This window comes from Macaca mulatta, chromosome 12, assembly GCF_049350105.2.
Source record: "Macaca mulatta isolate MMU2019108-1 chromosome 12, T2T-MMU8v2.0, whole genome shotgun sequence".
Lineage (NCBI taxonomy): Eukaryota > Metazoa > Chordata > Mammalia > Primates > Cercopithecidae > Macaca > Macaca mulatta.
Window position 1 is genome coordinate 18,236,688 of NC_133417.1, and position 20,350 is coordinate 18,257,037.

The 20,350-nt window shown below is 47.9% G+C and overlaps 1 protein-coding gene and 1 long non-coding RNA gene across 5 annotated transcripts in view; one reads left to right on the forward strand and one right to left on the reverse strand.

Moving 5' to 3' along the window:
• The first annotated feature begins 1,305 nt into the window (after window positions 1–1,305).
• Window positions 1,306–10,271, forward strand: LOC144333366 (uncharacterized). 2 transcript variants are annotated; one of them, XR_013401953.1, is made up of 2 exons: window positions 1,306–1,447; window positions 7,797–7,860. It is a non-coding gene; the product is annotated as an uncharacterized LOC144333366 (long non-coding RNA). The 2 variants fall into 2 exon arrangements; XR_013401952.1 differs by lacking the exon at window positions 7,797–7,860 and adding an exon at window positions 7,917–10,271 and having other exon boundaries at window positions 1,348–1,447.
• The window catches only part of STEAP3 (STEAP3 metalloreductase), a 41,905-nt gene continuing 27,015 nt past the window's right edge, over window positions 5,461–20,350 (reverse strand). For 2 of the 3 annotated variants that reach the window (XM_015109933.3, XM_077956854.1), the window contains 2 exons: window positions 16,274–16,438; window positions 5,461–8,171 (listed from right to left, as the gene is read on the reverse strand). In XM_015109933.3, the coding sequence (XP_014965419.2) occupies window positions 7,890–8,171; window positions 16,274–16,438 (447 nt within the window). In that variant the 3' untranslated portion in view covers window positions 5,461–7,889. The remainder of the gene's footprint in view (window positions 8,172–16,273; window positions 16,439–20,350) is intronic. The other variant, XM_077956855.1, reaches the window with a different exon arrangement.

Genomic DNA, 20,350 nt, shown 5'->3' on the forward strand with positions numbered 1-20,350 from the left:
TCTATCTTTCAACTGAAGTGTTTAATCCATTTGTATTTATTGTGATTATTGCAGGAGGACAAGTCCTTGAATGACCTTGGCTGATTCAGCTCTCCCTGCTCCTTCTTACAATTCTTGGGCAGAATGTACGAGAATGTAACATCCTGAGAGAAGGAAGAACCATGTAGAACAGCCTGGGCTTTGTCTTTGTTCTTCTCAGAACAAGATGCTCTGCAGTGCTTAAGCTCAGTGATTTAAGTACCTGTAGGATATAAAACCCAAAGTGGACTGCTTTCAGGGTCCGTCAGCAGTAGTGTGAAGTTGGGCATGTGCAGATGAGAGTCTGTCTGCCCTGGGCAGCTTGCTTGAGTTCTGGGGGACCAGCTCACCATGGATTCTATGCTTCTGTCTATCTTTGCTACCGATCTGTGAGTAATAAGTTGGCTTTGCCTGACTTGTGCAGGTGTTTTGTCATACCAGACTGAGACTCTGGCAGCTGGGTTTGTGCAAAACCTTTAGAAGCTGAGTTTGTGTAAAGACTCCTGCCAGACCTGGGCACCCACCAGATATAGGAATCTTTACAAAAATTGGCAAGGTGTTTAGAGTCCTCTCCTGGTAACCAGCGTATGGTGTATCCCTCATAAAGACTGATACCAGTGCATGGTATTCTGTTTCACAATTATGAATATATGTGGATTTTTTCTAATATCTACTTTTTGTTTTCTGTGTCTTGCTTTATGCTCTTTTTCTTGTTTCTTGTTTTTCAAAAATCCAATTAAAATTTTTTTCCCTTCTTAAGGATTTTGGCATTATACTTTTAGCTTTTTAGTGGTTACCCTTGACATTTTTCCTGATGTACTTAACAAGATCTAAATTAGCTCATATCTTTCCCAGCCCTAACCTCTAAACAAATATGAGCCTCAGAACATTTTAACTCAATCCCTTATTTACATATCATCGTTTTTAGCCAGTTAGTATGTCCCTTTTGTTGTTGCTGAGATGGAGTTTTGCTCTTGTTTCCCAGGCTGGAGTGAAATGGCACTATCTCGGCTCACCACAACCTCCGCCTCCCAGGTTGAAGCAATTCTCCTGCCTCAGCCTCCTGAATAGCTGGGATTACAGGTGTGCGCCACCACGCCCAGCTAATTTTGTATTTTTAGTAGAGATCGGGTTTCTCCATGTTGGTCAGGCTGGTCTCAAACTCCCGACCTCAGGTGATCCCACCTGCCTCAGCCTCCCAAAGTGTTGGGATTACAGGCATGAGCCTTTGTGCCTGGCCTAGTATGTCCTTTTAAAAAAACACATAAATAGATACTATTCTTTTATAGAGAAAAGGTTTGCTTAGATTTACCTTGAGGGTCACCACTTATTCGCTCACTGTTTTTTTCTTGTTTTCAGATTCCCCTCTGGGATCATTTTCTTTCTATCTGAAGTATATTTTTAGAAGTTCTTCAGGAAAGAACTGTTGGTAAGCTCTCAATTTCTGTAATCTGAAACTTTCTTATTTTGCACTCAATCTTGAAAATCAGTTTTGCTTGATTTAAAATTCTAAGTTGGCAATCATTTCCCCCTGGACTTTCAATATATTAGACTACTATTTTCTAATCTCCATTGATATTGTTAAGAAGTCTATTATAATTCCACAATTGTAGGTCATCTATAATTTTTCTCTGATTGCTTTTAAGAGCTGCTTAGTGTGGCTAACCGTAGCTTTACTTTTAAATTTGCTTTCCTGCCTGGTGGTATACATTACACTTTCAGCGTTTTTGGATTCCAGTATTTCACTAGTTTCAGAAAATCCTTGGTCTTTATCGCTTTAAAATTTGCCTCTTCACCATTCTTTCCTTTTGGAACTCCAATTATTTGTATGTTAGAGTTGTTCACTTTAACCTTTATCTCTGTTAATGACTCTTTTACATTTTCTATCCATTTGTCTCTCTTTTGCATTCTGGGTAATTGTTTTAGCTTTTAAAATTCAATAATTTTCTCCAATCTGCTGTTAAACTCACCAAATTGTTTGTTTCTGATCATTTTTTATTTCTGAAAATTCCATTTTTCACCATGCCTGTGCCTTTGTAGTATAATATTGCTTATTTGTTTTTTGCAACTCTATTTTTTAATTCTTTAGATATTTAATATATCATTATCCTATATTTGACAATTCTGTTCTTCTAAGTCCTTCAGGTTTTGTTTCCACTGATTCTCACCTATGGTTTATTAATGTAAATATTAAGCTTCTTATGTGGTTGATCTGAACTGAGGTTTTCTTCAGAAAGGACTTGCATTTGCTTCTGCCAGGAGCCAAGGAGAGCTATTTTTTGTTTGTTTGTTTTTGATTTTTGTGTGTGTTCCCATTTATTTTCTGTCCTGATGATTTCCCCTACTTCCTGCAAATTTAGTATTGCCTTAAAAAGTATGTCTTTTGTTTAGGAACTAATTGTGTTTTAAGCAGAAAGACCCTTCAGGAAGTTAAAAGTCTGAATGATTTCTCTAGTTGCGGAACTTTTAAATGTTGGCTAAAATTAGATTTTTAAGAATAGACTCTACATATATGAGACTTATACAAATAAGCTAGGTTTCTGGTCCAATAAATGAAATCAACACTCAATAAGCAAGAGTGTTGATTATTCACTTTACGGGAGGATTGGCAGTGGAGGTTTTTGGTTGCTTAGTGCATCAAAGTTCCATTTGTGACTGTTCATTTCTGAACAGAGAAAACAAAAATGAAGCCAAGGCATTTTTGAGTAACTATTAGAGATGACACTCAACTAAGACAAACTACCTATCATTATTAAAGAAACTGGTGAGGGAAAACAGAATTTAACTAAACAAAAATCTACTTTGCACACTTCCCAGGAAACACAATTTGGTATATTTCACTCTGGATAAAAAATGGTTATAATCAAATTTTGTTTTTGTTTTTTAAACCCTATCAGTTTTTCTGGTCTGCTCCCTTTTCATTTTCTCCAACAATTATTTTCAACGGTTTTGTCCATCTTCAACCTTCAGAGTTAAACCTTCTTCCTCCCCTGTTGTTCTCAGCAGAAGGGAGAGACTGTTTTTTTAAAAAGAACAGACAACATCAGAAGAGAACTGTCACAGGCTGTGTCATCACAACTAGCCCCTCCCCTTAATACTCAGCCATTTCTTTTCCCCTTTTCTCCTAGTGGCAAAGGATAAGCTCCTCCTCCTCCAAAGCCACCTGTACTCTGCACTCCATCTCTTCCCAATGTCCTCCAGGACTTTGTGATTCTCTATCATTCTCTCTCTCATCTTCCATCATTCCTTTTCACCTTGTTTATTCCCCAGAAGCATTTAAAACATGTTCAGGTCAGAACCATGGAAAAAAATAACCAGTCCTCCTTCAACCCCCTATACCCCTCCCGTTACCAATCCTTTCTCTTTCCCCTGCTTTACAGCCAAATCTCAGAAGAGTTGTCCAGAATTACTGTCTCCATTTCCTTCTTATTCATACTCAATTGGGCTTTTACCCTCAACGTTCCACTGAAATTCTCACCGTTAGGTTTCCATGTTTCCAAATCTAGTTGACATTTATTGGTCTTCACCCTATGTGATTTCTTCGTAGCATTCAACACAATTTCAAACACTCACAGTGGACACAATACACACACACACACACACACACACACACCCCTTTAGTCTTTATCTTAAAATGTCAGCTACAAGAAAGTCAATAATGTTTAGTTGAGTATCACTGCATTTGAAAAGCAATTTATTTATTGTAAGACTAGTAATATAATAATTATTCATGATTACTGTTACATATGTATGTTTCAGTATAAATTACTTCTACTTTATGTTTCAGTTTAGACCTTACATTGATTTTAAAAATTGTATGCCTAGGTAGGTTATATTATTTCTGAATTTAATTTCAGCAATTAGTAAAGAGATTTTCAAAGTATTTCTTAGAGGAAGTCAGTGATCTTTGATGGGACTGAGAATTTCTGCTCTAGTGTAGCCAACTGTCTCTTGGTTGAGACCAGGGAAGTGGCCCAGCACAAGAAAGCTTCTGTACTCCAAGAGCCAGCTTCATGGCTTTTGGGAAAGATTCAGTGTGTCAAACAGCTGAATGATAACTTTCTCTCCTGAACTGATATGAGTGATTTTGGTGGTTCCTTAGATCTTACATGGGCTACCTTAGTAGTGGGTATTTTTCAACTATTTGATTACTTCTTTGTAAAGTTAACTCTCCCAGCTTTATGCATGGGAGGACACAGAGGAGAAAAGTAAACCTCCAAGCACAAGATGCTTTTCACCTTGAAAACTGTTGGTCCTGAATGTATTTCCTGGCCGTGGTTCTTTCTTTGGAAAATCCTTATCATGAACTCAAAATGGCAGGGCCGTCTTTTGGTTCTTGTTCCCGATCAATGATTTTTAGCCGCTAGACCAGTTTCTGCACTGGGTTTCTTGTCTCCTCACCCTGTACCATAAGGCAGTCTGGTTGCTTCAGCAGGAAGGCTCGGCGGCATGATAGGCGGGTGGTCTCTGAAGAGAGCTCCTCTTGTTTTCCTGATGGGTCCAGGGCCAATGTGCCGCAGCCCCTGCGAAGCACAGAGTACGAGGCTGTGGCTCCTGGATGGAGTGTTTCTCCCTTTGCCTTTAAGAGAACGCAGGGGTCATAGCAGTGTGCAGACATGTACCTTGCCAGGGCTGCCAGGGGAATGCAGGCTCCTGGGGAGGGTTGAGGGGACAGAGATGTGTGTGCACTGATTAGTGTGCCACAGACTACAGCACAGCAGAGGCAAAGAATGCCATCTAAGCTCTTGTTGCTCGGAGTGTCCGAGGATCATCACCATCCAGGTCACCCAGGAGCTTATTAGAAATGCACAGTCTCAGACCTCACCCCAGACCATGAATCAGAACCTGCATTTGAACCACATTCCTAGGTGACTCCCAGGCACATTCTAATTCGAGAAGCTCTGCTGCTTTTACCTGCACTCAAGGCCTCAGACTTCAGACCACTCCAGGAAGCCTTCCTTTCACATCCCGATGCCCCCACCCAACACTCTGTCACCTGGATCTTGCCCATTTCCTCCCTGGCATGTCCCTTAGTCCCTTAGGTCTGCACATCTGCCCTTCCTCATTGGCCAGCTCTAGCACAGATCACTGTGTTCACCTTGGCAGTCCCAAGTCCTTGCATACTGCCTGCCTGAGAGCAGGCTCCAAGCCGAAGGCCTCTGGAGTCAGTGGATGAACGGATATGTGATCTACATGGCAGAAATAAAAGCCTGAAGCTCGCAGAAGGTTAGGTGTTTATTTGCACTGCTTTTTATTTTTTTTATTTTTTATTTTATTTATTTTTTTTTTTTCTGAGACGGAGTCTCGCTCTGTCTCCCGGGCTGGAGTGCAGTGGCGCAATCTCGGCTCACTGCAAGCTCCGCCTCCCGGGTTCACGCCATTCTCCTGCCTCAGCCTCCGGAGTAGCTGGGACTACAGGCGCCCGCCACCGCGCCCGGCTAATTTTTGTATTTTTAGTAGAGACGGGCTTTCACCGTGTTGACCAGGATGGTCTCGATCTCCTGACCTCATGATCCTCCCACCTCGGCCTCCCAAAGTGCTGGGATTACAGGCGTGAGCCACAGCGCCCGGCCTGCACTGCTTTTTAGACCGTCTACCAGGTTAAAAAAAAATTACACAGACTCTTTTGAAGGCATAGATTTTAGATACCAACCTCCGACTGTGGCATTTGGGATTTCCAGAGCATGTTGTGGAGGCACTTTTGTACCCAGAGGCACATGGAATTTTCCAGGCTGTAGGGAGCGATGTGCTCTCAGGGGCTGCTGCTGCCAGTAGCCTGGTGAGGTGGGGAAGACAGCAGTGGACGCACGGTCAGGGCCCAGTACACAGCCCGCCTGCCTTTCATGTGCTGATTGTCCAGCAGGTGGCACCTGCTCCCTCCTGCCACCCACCTTAGAATCGCTTCCCTCTTGATGAGCACCTTCAGCCAGAGATGGGTGGGAAGGGGAGGACGTGCACTGGGCTCTGCTCTGTGCCAGTATCTTTGGTATAAGGAGCCATTCCCTGGCCCAGGACAGGCAGCCAGTACCCACCAGGGTTGGGGATCATTGTGGGTCTCCATTGCCCATGCTCTCTCTGCCTCTCATTAGTAGGGAATCGATGGGCCCTTGTTATGCCAAGGCAATGCTAAAATCTCTGCTTTACCTGCCCCCTTCTCAGCGAGGCTCTCTGTGGGCCACAGCTGATGCTCCATCAGTGCCAGTTTATGAGATAAGTTTCTGCCGCTCAGCCTTGGCACGGCAGATGGAAAACATCAGCAGGAAGAGCTTCCCCGGCATGGCCTTCCCTGCGTCGGTCATGTGCCTAATGAGCTATCCTTGCGGTGGGCTTTTCTCCTGCTTTTCACTGAAGAACCCTCATATGCTCCATAGACATGAGCTCATGAAGCCTTCCTGGGGGGCAGGGGCAGCCTCATCTGTGACACTCTCTCTGGGCAGCTTCACCGGCCCTACTGTCTTCCTTCTATCAGAAGATGCCTTCGGGCCCAGGAGACCCATCAAGACCTCACCCCCTTTGTCTTCAAAGATGCTTTTTTTGGTGGCAGATCACCCTGGTTCTGCAGGGAGTTGGGGGCTCAGCCAAGAACACCTGTTTCTCCACAGGGGAAGTAAGCTAGAGTCAGGAGGAAGCAGCAAGGATGGCGTGTGACTGGACGACAGACGTCCTGTGGCCCCAGCGGTGCTCTCTCCTCTTGTGCTTTGGGGCAGCAGCATTTTAGGTGTGTAGCTTTGGTGGAAACGTCGCTCCCCACTGTTTGGAAGTGTAATGCTCCATGAGGAGGAAGTTGGAGCCAGTGTGGTTTTCTGGGTCCTCTGCCAGAGGACATCTGGAGTCCCCAATATGTTTCCCCAGGAGCGACTTAATGAAGACAATCCTTCAGCCCAGGCAGGGTCCCTGAAAGGGCTCAACGCTGGCGCCCGGGGAGCTTCAGTCCCTAGTGTGTCCTCTCGCTCTGCCCCTTGGGCTGATTTCTAAAGGGTCTACTCTAGGCCTTCCTGGGAGATGTTCAAATTTACAGATGGAACGGGTGAGAAGGCACAGTGGTTTAAAGGATGCTCATCACCAGCTTAAAGGAGGGAAGGAAATGACGCTTTGTTCTCAAGCCAGGTTCACTAATGGCTCTGGCAAGGAGGTGACTTCGCTCTCACAGGAGGATCCATTTGCAGGCTCCATGGTGACTTCTGACTTTTAGGGAAAATGTCTCCCCCACTCAGCCAGGATGAGGTGCAGCAGCTTCAGCCCAATCCCCCCATCCTCCTACCACCCCGCAAAGGACCAGGCACAGACTCCAGGCCGACTGCCTGATTTTGCTCCTCCCCAGTCCTCCTGCTGCTGCCCCAGGGAAGAGATGTGGCCCCTGCTCACAGGCATCAGGGGTGACTCTGGGCAGAGCTGTTGCTTTCCTTCCTCCTCAGAGCTCCAGCTCTGCAAGAGCCTTGGGGGAGTAGCAAAAGGGGAGTTGTGGGGGTGGGATGGGCAGGGATACATCGAACCCACCACAGCACAAGCCTCTTCTATACAAAAAGTGTGTATATCTCTGCAAATGTCACAATAGCATGATCTGCTCTTCTCTTAACATACGGCACTTGCTTTTAAATCTACAAGTTGAAATCTCAGAGACCCAACTTTTTAGCTAGCTATGTATAATTGCAAATCCTGTTATATATGTGGAATATATGTAACTACATATCACACATATGTGTGTGTATCATTCTGAATAGTATTGCATACATTTGAGTCCCAGGAATTTGGACCTCAAACCTCCTATTTGCACACAGTTATACCGCTCTGCACCACCAAGGAAAGAAAACCTAACAGGCCCAGGGCACCGTCCCTCGTGTGCCTGGTGTCCAGAGCCCAGGGCAGGCACCTCATACGTGGCTCGTCTTCTCGGCCAGGGCATGGTCCATGGGCAGCGTGAACTTGATGGCGCCGTCCCTCTCCCAGCCCCTCCGGATCCTGGTGAGTCTGCGGCTGATGCAGGGCAGGAGAAACAGGGCTTTGGCCAGGATGACGACGCATGGCACCAGCAGCGTGAGCGTGAAGGTGGGAGGCAGGTAGAACTTGTAGCGGCTCTCCTCGAAGGCGCGGGTCCAGCCATAGGTGAGCGTGTGCAGTGTGCTCAGCACCAGGGCCACAAAGCCCAGCGAGGACTGTGGAGCGAAAAAAAGGCTGGAGTGAGGGCAAGGGGATGACAGATGCAGCAATCCTGCCAACGACTCCTCTGTTGGCCTGGCGGAGGGAAAGGAGGGTGGCCTTAGCCCTTGTGGCTCTGGGTTGGAACCCGACTTCTATCACTCTTAGTGTGATTTTATGATAACTCTCAACTCTCTGTGCCTCAGCTTCCACAACAGGAAAATGGGAAGAATGCTTCTATGCTGAAGGTATCTAAGGACTGACAAATTCATGCGGATTCCTTACAATAACCATATAACCATGTTTTTTCCTTAACTTGGTTATTTGTATCTCTGGAGGCTGCTGGATGATTTCAGATGGAATTAAGTTCAAAGAAGTTTAAAAAACATTTAAAGCCTGCTGCGGTGGCTCTCGCCTGTAATCCCAACACTTTGGGAGGCCTAGGTGGGAGGACTGCTTGAGCCCAGGGGTTCGAGACCAGCCTGGGCAACATAGTGAGACCCTGTTTCTTCAAAAAATACAAAAAAATTAACCCGGCTGTGGCAGCATGTGCCTGTTGTCCCAGCTACTTGGGAGGCTGAGATCACTTGAGCCCAAGAGGTCAAGGCTTCAGTGAGCCAAGATTGTGCCACTACACTACTACGCTACTGCACTCCAGCCTGGGTGACAGAGCAAGACCCTGTCTCTAAATATATATATATACACATATACATGTATGTGTGTGTGTATACAAATTTTACTAGTTATGTGTGTATTTTAATGTATATTAGAGTAACAAGTGTCTGCCTGTATACCAAAATCATAATTTCACAGATAACATTTGGCCTAAGTTAAGATCAGATAAAAAGTGGACTGATTTTAAGTTAGCTTGAAGATAAATGCAGAGTAAATAATTTACAGATGGCATGTGGATTTGGCACCAGTAGTGAAGACCCACTCATGGGGCCTGTGGTCTGGGTGACCTGGCACCATATAGAAAGCCCCAGAACACCACACAGATGCCCTCTGTGCATGCCAGACCTTCACCTCCCGCCCCATGCTGGGTTATAAATATCCCGCGTGGAAACCCCGCTGGGCCTACTCTTCCCTCTGGAGATTAGTGACCGTGGGGAGAAGAGACCGTCCAACTCCAAATGGAAATGGTCCCAGCCATTTTACAATGGAGCTTCCCACCCCTTGAACCACGTGTGGGCTTTTGTGGGTCACTTCCAGCCAAGAGTGACTGATCCACCACCCAAAGCATGACTTTCTGTAGGAGCTGCAATGTGCAAATGGCTGGGAAGTGCTGCTCTGTGACTCCAGCCTCTTGGCATGTACGAGTTCTCATGGACCACAAAGGAAGAGATCCAGGTTCTACTGTTGGTGCTGGTTCAACTGATATGAACCCTGGGCAGTCCACTTAATCAACTTTAGTGGGTGATAAGTAATTTCCAAAGCTAAAGTCAGAGGGAGAAGTGCTGGGTAGGTGCAGTCGCCTCCATCTAGTCCCCTAGACAGGGCAGGCAGTGACACAGCAGAGGGCACCGAGAGCGAGGGAAGAGTGGCACAGGGGGACTCTGACTGAATTCTGCGAGCACTGGGGAGCCACTAAGAGCTTTGGGGCAGGAGAAACCATGTCTATTACACAGGGATGGAAATAGCAATGACCATCAAGCAATAAACACATACGCATTTTCTCCAAGGAGACATTGCGAGGGTGTAATTTAAATGTGGTGGCTCACCGAGACCTCTGGGTGGTCTCTATGGATTCCCTTCTAGCCTAGCTTGTCGGCATCAATCCAGAGCCTCGGCTGACAGATGCTTCTCATTTGCACTCCCCTCAGAAGTGTTTCTAAGTGGGTCTGATTCCACACTGGGCCCCGTTCTTGCTCCTCCCTGGTGTGTGTGTGTGTGTGTGTGTCCCTTCATTTGCGCCTGCTCCAGAACAGACACCAGGACGGTGAATGTCAGTGAGTGAAAGAACATGGTGTGGGAGAATTGCTTGTAATACTTTTGCTAAAGATAATAATAAACATTTTCCAATGGCTGCACACTACAATTTCACAGACAGGTTCTCACGTTCAACATCCCTGGGCCCAAGTAAAATAACCAAATAAAACCTTCTGTATCCTTCCTCACCCTCTTTGGTTCTTCTTGGCTTTGTGTCCACTTCTAGAATCTTCTTGGCCCGGTCTTTAACAACTTCTGGCTCACCACGAAGAGTGAGGAAGCCACCGTGGGCTTTGTGCTCTCACTCACAGTGAATTCCTATCATTTTAATGTAGTCACCTCCTAAAGAGAAGCCTCCTTGACCGTCAGTGGCACATGTAAGCAAATCCTTGCCACTTCCGGAAGTGTCTATCAATAATTCCAAATCCCCTGCAACTTCTCAGCCACCCCAACTTTTCTAAATTCTAATCTCTTGGTGTGGAAGACTGTGGTTAAAAAGGTCCCCAGCACTGACCATCAGGAAAAAGTCTTGGCCGGGCGTGGTGGCTCACGCCTGTAATCCCAACACTTTGGGAGGCTGAGGCGGGCGGATCACCTGAGGTTGGGAGTTCAAGACCAGCCTGACCAACATGGAGAAACCCCGTCTCTACTAAAAATACAAAATTAGCCAGGTGTTGTGGCACATGCCTGTAATCCCAGCTACTCGCTTGAACCCGGGAGGCAGAGGTTGTGGTGAGCCAAAATCATGCCATTGCACTCCAGCCTGGGCAACAAGAGTGAAATTCCATCTCAAGGAAAAGAATAAGTCTTGACGTCAATCACCCTGATGTTCCCCAGCCAGGATCCCAGCCCTAATTAACTGTGGGCCCTCCCACCCCTCCTCATTGTGGACTTATTGGTGTTGCCAAGATGGCTGGGCAATGCCCTTTATCCCCGAGAGTTTGTCAGTCTGTGGCTATCAGACTGTGGTTTTCAAACCTTGCTACACATTAAAATCACCCGGGGAGCTTGCTTGGGTAAAATATCAGTGCCCAAACCCCACTCCCAGAAACTCAGATTTTTTTTTTTTTTTTTTGAGACGGAGTCTCGCTCTGTCGCCCAGCCCAGGCTGGAGTGCAGTGGCGCGATCTCGGCTCACTGCAAGCTCCGCCTCCCGGGTTTACGCCATTCTCCTGCCTCAGCCTCCCGAGTAGCTGGGACTACAGGCGCCCACAACCGCGCCCGGCTAATTTTTTATATTTTTAGTAGAGACGGGGTTTCACTGTGGTCTCGATCTCCTGACCTTGTGATCCGCCCGCCTCGGCCTCCCAAAGTGCTGGGATTACAGGCGTGAGCCACCGCGCCCGGCCTTCAGATTAAATTGGTTTGGGGCGGGATGTGGGCATCTGTTGTTTTTAAGGTTGGGCAGATGAGGCTGATCGGCAGCCAGGACTAGACCACTCATGTAGGAGACTGTTGTCACCACACCCTTCTAGCTTCAGGGTGAAAAGTCCACACGGGCCCCTCTGCTCAGGTCATGTGACTGGGGAAGACCTGGACCTATCTGTTCCTTAGACGAAGCCCCACTGAGAGCCTTTGGGCGCCCACCTCTGTGTCGTGACGCTTTTCCAGAAGGTGCGGCAATGGGAGCCCGTCCAGGCCTGGAAAGCCAGCCTTAGTGGCCCCAGTGAGGTCTTTGCATCTCCCTCGGGCAACGTGCCCTGTAGCTCCAGTGTTTGGTCTGTGTGGGCCACTGTCCCCAGCCCCTGATCTAGAGAGTGATGAATTTTGCTGGACACTCTGGGCTCTGCACAGGGACAGTGTGGAGACACTGCTCCGAGGCCCACCAGTGGCAGTCAGCTCCTCCTGTTCATATATCCTCATGCTTGTGCCATCCAAAATCCCACGGTGCAGACAGCAGGAAGCTCCAGCCTCCGGCTAGTGGTTCATAGCAAGGGCTGACAGCCAAAGGCCAGCCAATAACAAAGGGCCTTTGACTTTCCTGTCCCAGTGGGAAGCCTGCATGATTCCAGAGAGTTTCTTTCCCAGAAACTCTCCTTGGGAACAATTTAAAAATCCCAGAACCCAAAGAAGCCCAAAAGAAGGAGAGGGATTGTCATGAGGCAATTAATAAGATCCCCAAGCTAGGGCCATTTTTATTATACGTAAGCTTGTTAGCAAAAAAGAAACAGCCAGGTCGTTGTAGCTCCTGCTGGTGCTCAATTACTGTGGCACGAAGGGGCTTTGGACAATCGCTCACGAAGCTGGGGTCAGGCTGGTCTTGTCATTATTTCAGGCAGGTGGCTGGAGTGGGCAAGGTCACAGGCAGTTCCTCTCACTCTGGGAGAGAACTTAGGTTCTGAAAGCTGAACCTTCATTTCTCTGTGCAGATGAGCTGCTCTGACTGGGGTATTTTGCAGTCTAACATCTAATCATGTTTAACTGGCTGAATTGGAACAGTTAGCACAACCCAAACCAAACCAAAACGATAACAAAAAGTACCCAAAGGAACACAAAATAAAATGTAAAACTTTAAAAACAGCTTTGGGAACAAAAGGATAAATGTGAGCGCAAGTCGCCTCTTTGTGGAATCAACACATTGTTTCAATGGTTTTTAGCTAAATAAAGTGTCTGAGATGTTCAAACCAGAGCGACTTCACCTTGAATCGGGGCTGGGTAAAATGAGGCTGAGACCTACTGGGCTGCATTCCCAGGAGGTTAAACATTGCTAGTCACAGGATGACATAGGAAGTCGGCTCAAGATACAGGTCATACACACCTTGCTGATAAAACAGGTTGCAGTAAAGAAGCCAGCCAAAAGCACCAAAACCAACATGGCAACGAGAGTGACCTCTGGTCATCCTCATTGCTCATTATACACTAGTTATAATGCATTAGCATGTTAAAAGACACGCCCACTAGCGCCATGACAGTTTACAAATGCCACGGCAATGTCAGGAAGTTACACTATATGGTCTAAAAAGGTAAGGAACCCTTAGTTCTGGGAATTGCCATCCCTTTCCCGGAAAACTCATGAATAATCCACCCCTCATTCAGCATATAATCAAGAAGTAACAGTAAGTATAAGCAGCTTGGCAGCTATGCCGCTGCTCTGACTATGGAGTAGACATTCTTTTATTCCTTCCTTTCTTAATAAACTTGCTTTCACTTTACTGTATGGACAGGCCCTGAATTCTTTCTCGCGTGAGGTCCAAGAACCCTGTCTTGGGGTCTGGATCGGGACCCTTTTCCGGTAACAAAAGCATTACAGATCTAGGGGTCAGCCATGGCTCCTCAAGAATCATGGCTGTCCCCGTGGCGTGGTGTCTGCTGTGGACATGTGTGTAGGGGAGGGTGATGGGGCTCAGGTAGCTTCTCACTGGCCGTGCTAACTTTAAAGGAGAAGGTTGCAGCTTACCTTAAAAGCCAGCATGCCACTGTTGGCTGCATGCATCCTGCATTTAACGTGTCTAGCTCAAATCCTCTCAATGACATGTGGGGTGGACACAGGCACAAGCGAGCAGCCGAAGCTCCGAGAGCCTAGGAAACTTGTCTGATGATGCAGGGCAGGTAAGTGGGGGTCTTGGGACTGAAATTCAGGTCTTCTGGTTCCACTGTCTGCGTTCCGTGCACTGGAAGTTGCCACACACTGTGGCATGCGCACCTATCAGTCACTCAGGGAGCTGCAAAAGTAGACTGCCAGAGCCATCCCTCAGCATCCGAGTCCATGGATGGGAGGCAGGCCTGGGTTATCAATGTCTCAACCTATTTGACAGGGACTCGCAATAAGAATCATGTTTTCCTCTGCTGCCCGGTAGACAATGAGGTATGCTACATTTGCAAATATAACTAGCAAATCCACATAACTGAAAAAGTATCCTGACAACATGCAAAACACTCCACTGTTTTCTTTGTCATTCTATTTTATTTCATTTTTAAAATGCTGCTTGTGATCCACGGAATCAATTGCATGATCCACTAGTGAGTGTCCACCAGTTTGCAAACACTGACCTGGACCACTTTTAGGCCCAGCGTTGGAGTTCCCTGGCCTCTATCTCACTGTCGCCTACTGAACTGAGAAACGGATGGCTGGTAGCTTAGTCAGGGATAATGGAAATATGGCCAGATACCCTAAGAATAATAGCAACATGCTTTTTATTTTTCTTTCACACATAATCTCCTACTGTGGCTCATAAAATCCCTGTAGGGCATTAACTCGGTTTTTCAGGGGTGTAAACTGAGGCTCTTGGAGCAGACATGCTCTGCCCACACTTACAGAGCAGGGTTGCGGGGAGGGAAAGCTGGAACCCGGGCTTCCCAGGCGACGCTGACAGTGCCTCCTCCGTATTGACATCTGGTTTTTGTGGATGGAAGGCAGGCATTGATTTCCACAAGTAAAATCCTGCCTCTCTACCCACCTAACACCACCCCGCTCTTGCAGTGGCAAAAGGACTGTCCTATTTGTATTTCAACGCTTTCATATGTAAAGTAGAAGGCAGCTGCTAGGGTCTCAGTCAGCTCTTGCTAACAAAATCAAATCCACCGGCTTTCTCTGGCAGCCAGAGCCAGGGCATGTAATCTATGGCTGCTTAAGGGAGCAGCTTTCTGGTGAGGGGAGCAGCCTGCAGTCGGTTTTAATTGTGGATAAGCCGTGCACGCCAGATACTTCCAGGTGGGAAGAGGAAAATCCTAGATTTGAGTGTGAGACACATGGGGATTAGTGGCAGATAAATAAAATTCTTCCCCCTCTCGTATGCTAGCATGTGTCAGCCCTGAGCCCTCCTCCAGGGACCTTCCGAGATGAGCAGAGTCAGGGAGATTCAGAGGCAGACACACTTTAAAAAATACATGGCTACAACTCTGTGTTGTTCCAATGGATGTGAAGCATCCCTGGTCAGGAGCAATTAATTTGGATTACATAAGAGCATTACGCTGTCACTGTCCCTGAGTCCTGTACCACGTCCTCCCTGCACAGATTTCTGTTGATAGTGGGGGTGGATAGGATGGCTGTTCTCTGCCCTGATACAATGGCAGGATACAGCATTAGTCAGCTCCCACCCAAGGGAGGGGAGGAGTTAATCCGCCAACACTGACCGCAGATTCTGTGTGGAGAACAGTGGGAGATGCCAAAGAAATGTAAACAATGTCCCCGCCTCCGTTTCCTTTATCATGGAAAGATGGCTCTGCCCGTCTTGTTCTCTATTGCATCACAGGCCTAGCAGGATGCCTGGCCTGCAGTAAATGCTCAACAAATGTTTGTTGAATGAACAAATGCAAAAAGAAACTTGCCACTAGCAGCATTTCCCAGAGTATGTTCTGTGGAGTTTGTTTGTTTGTTTGTTTTGGAGACGAGGTCTTGCTATGGTGTCCAGACTGGACACTTGAACTTCTGACTCCTGGAAGGATCGCTCAAGCTCAAGTGATTCTCCCACCTCAGCCTCTGTGTAGCCGGGATCCCAGCCACATGCCACGGTGCCCAGCTTGTGGAGTGCTGATAGCTGTTATTTGGAAAAAAGGAGGGGGAGGGTGCTAATGCTCCAATAAGTGTGGTTGACAAAGGTTGGTTTGTTGTAGATGTTATTAGAATTTTTGATGTGCCAAAGTGCATTGTGATCTCTTAGCGGGAAGTAAATCTTTTCTCAAATTCATCTGATGACAGGCCTCCCTTTTCCGGATTGTCTCATAGGAATGGCATCCTTGGGAAAAAGCTGTGCCACCTCCCCTAGAAACTGGGGTCCTAATGCTTGTCTCCCATCCACACTGCATGAATCGAGGAGTTAAGGGGAACAACAGAGCCAGGCTGAGACGAGGGGTGGAGGGTGGTGGACCAGGCTCGCTCACTCCCTAGCCCACGGACTCCTACCTAGACCAGCAAAATGTCCAGTGACTTCATGTCATTCAATTTTGTTTGGAAAGCTCAAGAATTCTAGAAGCTGAGAACAGTGGACCCAGGGCTCAGTGTCCTGGAATGTAATGTTTTCCCATGCCTGTGTCTGGCTTCCTCATGTGGTGGCAGGTTAAGTTTTTAGCGGGCAGCCCCTATCAGAAGGCTTGGATGGGCCCTCTGGGTCAGGAAGGCCTGGCATCTCACTGAGTGGTCCTGCTGTGCGGATGATCAGAGCCCAGCCAGTTCTCAAAGGTGGAGCACTTACTCATGAGAGGTGGGCCAGGGCCACGCTGAAGCTTGCTGGCGGACGAGAGACTACTTTACCTGAACGAAACTGAACTCCCTCCAGTTGAGCGAGTTTGCAATGGATGGCAGTGAGGTCACGGCCAGCAGGGACAGCGTGCCGAGGGCCAGCACTCCCAGGGAGAGGTAGATCTCCATCCGCCAGACCTCCTCCTCCACCCAGAGGTGGCTCTTGTTGGCCAAGACCTGACATGGATGGAAGGAAAAGAAGGAAAACCATGAACTCTGTGGCAAAGGCTGGTGCCCTGGGAGGGCAATGATGAAGGACACGAGAAAGATGATACGGCGGGTACTCACACTGCACCTGACACTACCCGGGTCTGTGACAAGCATTTCTCAGGCACTAACTCATCGAATCCTCAAAACTGTCCCACGAAGTAGAGATCACTGTTATCCCATTTTAGAGATGGAGGAAATGAGGCACAAAGATGAAATCACTTTCCCAAGGTCACATGCAGCTAACAGATGTAGAGCTGGGACCAGGACCCACGCACTCTGGTGCCAACGACTGGGGATCCTGGGGCTTTCACACATCTGCCCCTGGGCAACCAATCAGAACAGTCACATCAGCAGAGTAAGGAGTCAACCAGAAATCCAGCCCTTAAGCATGGCTCCGTCTCACGGTTTTCTGGCCCCAGAATCCCAGGACAGGAGAGAGGAGCTCTCCTAGCTCAGAATCCCCTCAGCCAATGAGCTCACACCCTACTGGCTGCTTCCCTTCCCAGCCTGTCTCACCCTGAGCCCTCTGTCTTCCTGGAGCCCCACACTGCCCCTGTCACTGGCTCACACTCAGGACATACAAAGACACAAGCAGACACTGAGCCCCCAACACTCCCTGACCCAAAGCTCTCAGCCTCCCGTCTTCCTACCCAGTTCTCTACTTCTGCCTGGGGCACACAGCCTTGGCTCAACTTTGCCAGGCAAGAGAGACTGACGGCCATTCACCAAGCAGTTCAGCGAGCACTTACGAAGCACCTACTGTGTGCCAGGCCCTGGGCTACAGAAAATAAAGATACCTGCCTTCACCCTGCCCTCTGAGAGATCTGGGGCCCCCACGAAGCTCCAGGACACATAAATTGGGGAGCCCGTATGAACCTGGAGATTTCTGACCCTTCTCTCCGCACCTTGCCACTGAGCCCCCTCCTAACCCGGCCAACGCTCACTCGCACAGTGCCCTCATGAGGAAGAACTTTTATCAAGGTGCAACTAGACCAGGTAGCAGAGTTCATGGAAGTCAAAGTGTTCTCTGCGAATCACTGTGAAATGCTGGTACTTTAATTCTATAATGTCAGCAGAACAAGGAACAGTATTTCCATTAGAAGATGTGACTCCACTTTAATAGGCTGCCTCTCAAAACAGAATGACTCATACAGGTTTTTTGAGAAACAATTTCAGCAGAAAAAAAAAAAAATAACATGAGCTCAGTTACCAGATAAAATATTAAAAGTGAATCCACTAGGCTGAGCAAAATGGTTCTATAGCTTATAAGAGAAAGTTTAAAGAAACGGGGAAAATGCCATCCATTGAGTGCTTTTCCTGCAATCTGTGAAAAATGATTGCCTCTGGTCTATTTTAGGGCAGGCCTGGCTCACTTTGGTGACTTTAAGCCACTAAGGGACCAGGAGTCTGGGGACCCAGCCTCTTGTCCTGACCACCAGTGGCATGTGACTCTAGCAGGTCTGTCTCTGGGCCTCAGTTTCTCTACCTGGGAGGTTTGGATGAGGTCATGTCTGAAATTCTCTTGATTTTGCTTGTGTGCCTGCTGTGGTTGAAGTCACCATTAGCTGGAAAGGCATGCAGAGGGCGGAGAGGTCTCCTCCGTACGTCTGCCCAGAGAAGTCTTACTCACATCTCGCAGCATGAATTGAGTAAGTCATCTCCTCGCTGGAAGTTATTTGTTCTTTAACTCTGCTTCATTAGTCATTCCTCTCTGCGTCTCGGGAAGATCAGGCAGTTAATGTCACAAGTCAGAGTTTCGATGATTACACACACATATACCGCATTGGCTTGCAAAATGTCTTGTTTTTTTCCTCTAATATTTCTTCTCTGCAGTGACGCTGGGAAGGGAGGGATGAGGTGGGCAAGGGAGCAGTGGATGGCAAACAGCCACGTGAGGACTGAACCTAAGCCAGCCTTAGGAGTCCATGAGATTCTTGGTCAGCCTATTAAACCACAGTGCTGTGCTCAGAGCTCCCCGTTGACCGGTGGCGCACACGGCTAACTGGAACAGAGGTGTAATAGCTCGCCTAGTAAGTCTCTATGTTTAGAGATGATCAAGTTCGCCACCTTGAGAAGGCGAAGGAGAGTCGTCATCAACAAGAGAGGGAAAGACAGCATTCAGGTGTGGGATTTCCCTCTAGGTTGCAGATCAGACGCTGAAGGACCAGTGAGGCTGCAGCATTAGCCCCTCTCCATGTCTGCACAGCGGGTGATGGATGGGAAGGGAGTGGTACCAACTCACTGCCTGCCAGACTCAGAGGAGGAGGGAGTGGCAGGATGTGGAAGGGCAACCTGGGGGGCATAGAGACCACAGGCCTGGATTCTGACGCTGACTCTGCCACTGGTGGGCAGTCATGAGACCCTGGGCAGTCCCTTTCCTGGCTCATAGCATCCTTGTATCTTGCTGTGTTACTGTAGGACTAAAAGCATTATGTTTGTGGAATGAGTAGCATGGGACAGGCACACAGTGGGCGCTTAATGTAATAAATGGCTGTTGTTCTCAGTGGCAACAAGGCAGTTAGGCTAGTTCTTGCTCCAAGCTCTACGTGCACTCCTCTTAAGATGCCTGGTATTGGCTTTGTGGTGGGCAGTTAAAAATCAGTCACTCAGTGAACATGCACTGGGAACCTGTGTTAGGAACCATGGACCCCAAGGTGTGGAAGACCCAGTCATGGACCTCTGAGTCGGGTATGAAGCAGTGTGTAAGAAAAATAATAGTATTTACAAAATATGACAGATTACAGAGGCAGGTGTGGGGAAGTCAGGGGAGAGGCTGGGGGAGCTTAACAGAGGTAGGGTTTTGAAGGAGGAATAGGAGTTTGCAGGCTGTCAAGGTGTCCCAGGGTGGGCATGCCAAGCAAGAGGAATGAGCTCTGCCCATTTAGAGGACAGTATGGGACCCAAGTGTTGACATGTCACAGGAGAAGGGGAGATGAGGCTGTGGAGGGAGTCTAGCTACATAGTGAGGGTTCTACCATTATCCCAAGGACACTGGAATCACTGAACCTTTTCAGCAGTGACATGGTCAGATGAGCGTTTCAGACCGACCATCCTATGCCAGCCATGTGCAGATGTAGCTTGGGGTGAAGGTAATAGGAGAACAGAGTGCAGCTTAAACATTTCTTTGATCTTGATCTTTGATTTTGATCTTGAAATGTGTACTTCCAGGGAAATACACAAGCAAAACCAAAGGCCCTGTACAAATATCAGTTATTGTTGGTAATAATACAGTCTGTAAACATGGTCTCAAAGGTTTTCCCTACAGTTGGGATACAGCTTTGCCTCCTAATCTGCAGACTCAGGGCTGTAAGGAAATCTTGGAGGAGTTTCTTGTGCCTGGACTAATGCGCTCCCTTGACCCAAGGGCCCCGTGGGCAGTTGGGGTGGTGAGTGGATGTGTGGGGACCCTGTGGTGAGATGCCCACGGGCTGGCAGCAGAAACCACATATCAGGCCTGAGCTGCCCAGAGGCCCTGCTGTTTGGGGCTGAAGGCAGAACAGCCTCAGGTGCCCAGGCCCAGAACCACGGGCATGGCTTACCACGGACCGTCCAGAATCTGCTTGGATGTGTCCAGGCTTGGGCACCTCCCCACATCTGGGCTGCTGTGTGTCAAGCCCCTGCCTCCCTCTGACCATCCACCCGACATACCCACATCAGCCCTGGTTTTGCCCTTAAGAACTCTGTAGAACAAGTTTAAGCCCCTTTGCGTGAGAGGCCTCCGGTGTCTCTAACTGATCTCGTCCTGCGGGAGGGATGGTTGCCTGGCAACCTCACCAGGGCCTGCAGCCCTAAAGAGTTTTGGGACGCAGGGAAAATTACCTTGCATGAGCCTCTCTGTGCCCTGGTATTTGCATCAGGGCAGGATTGGGTTAACAGAAT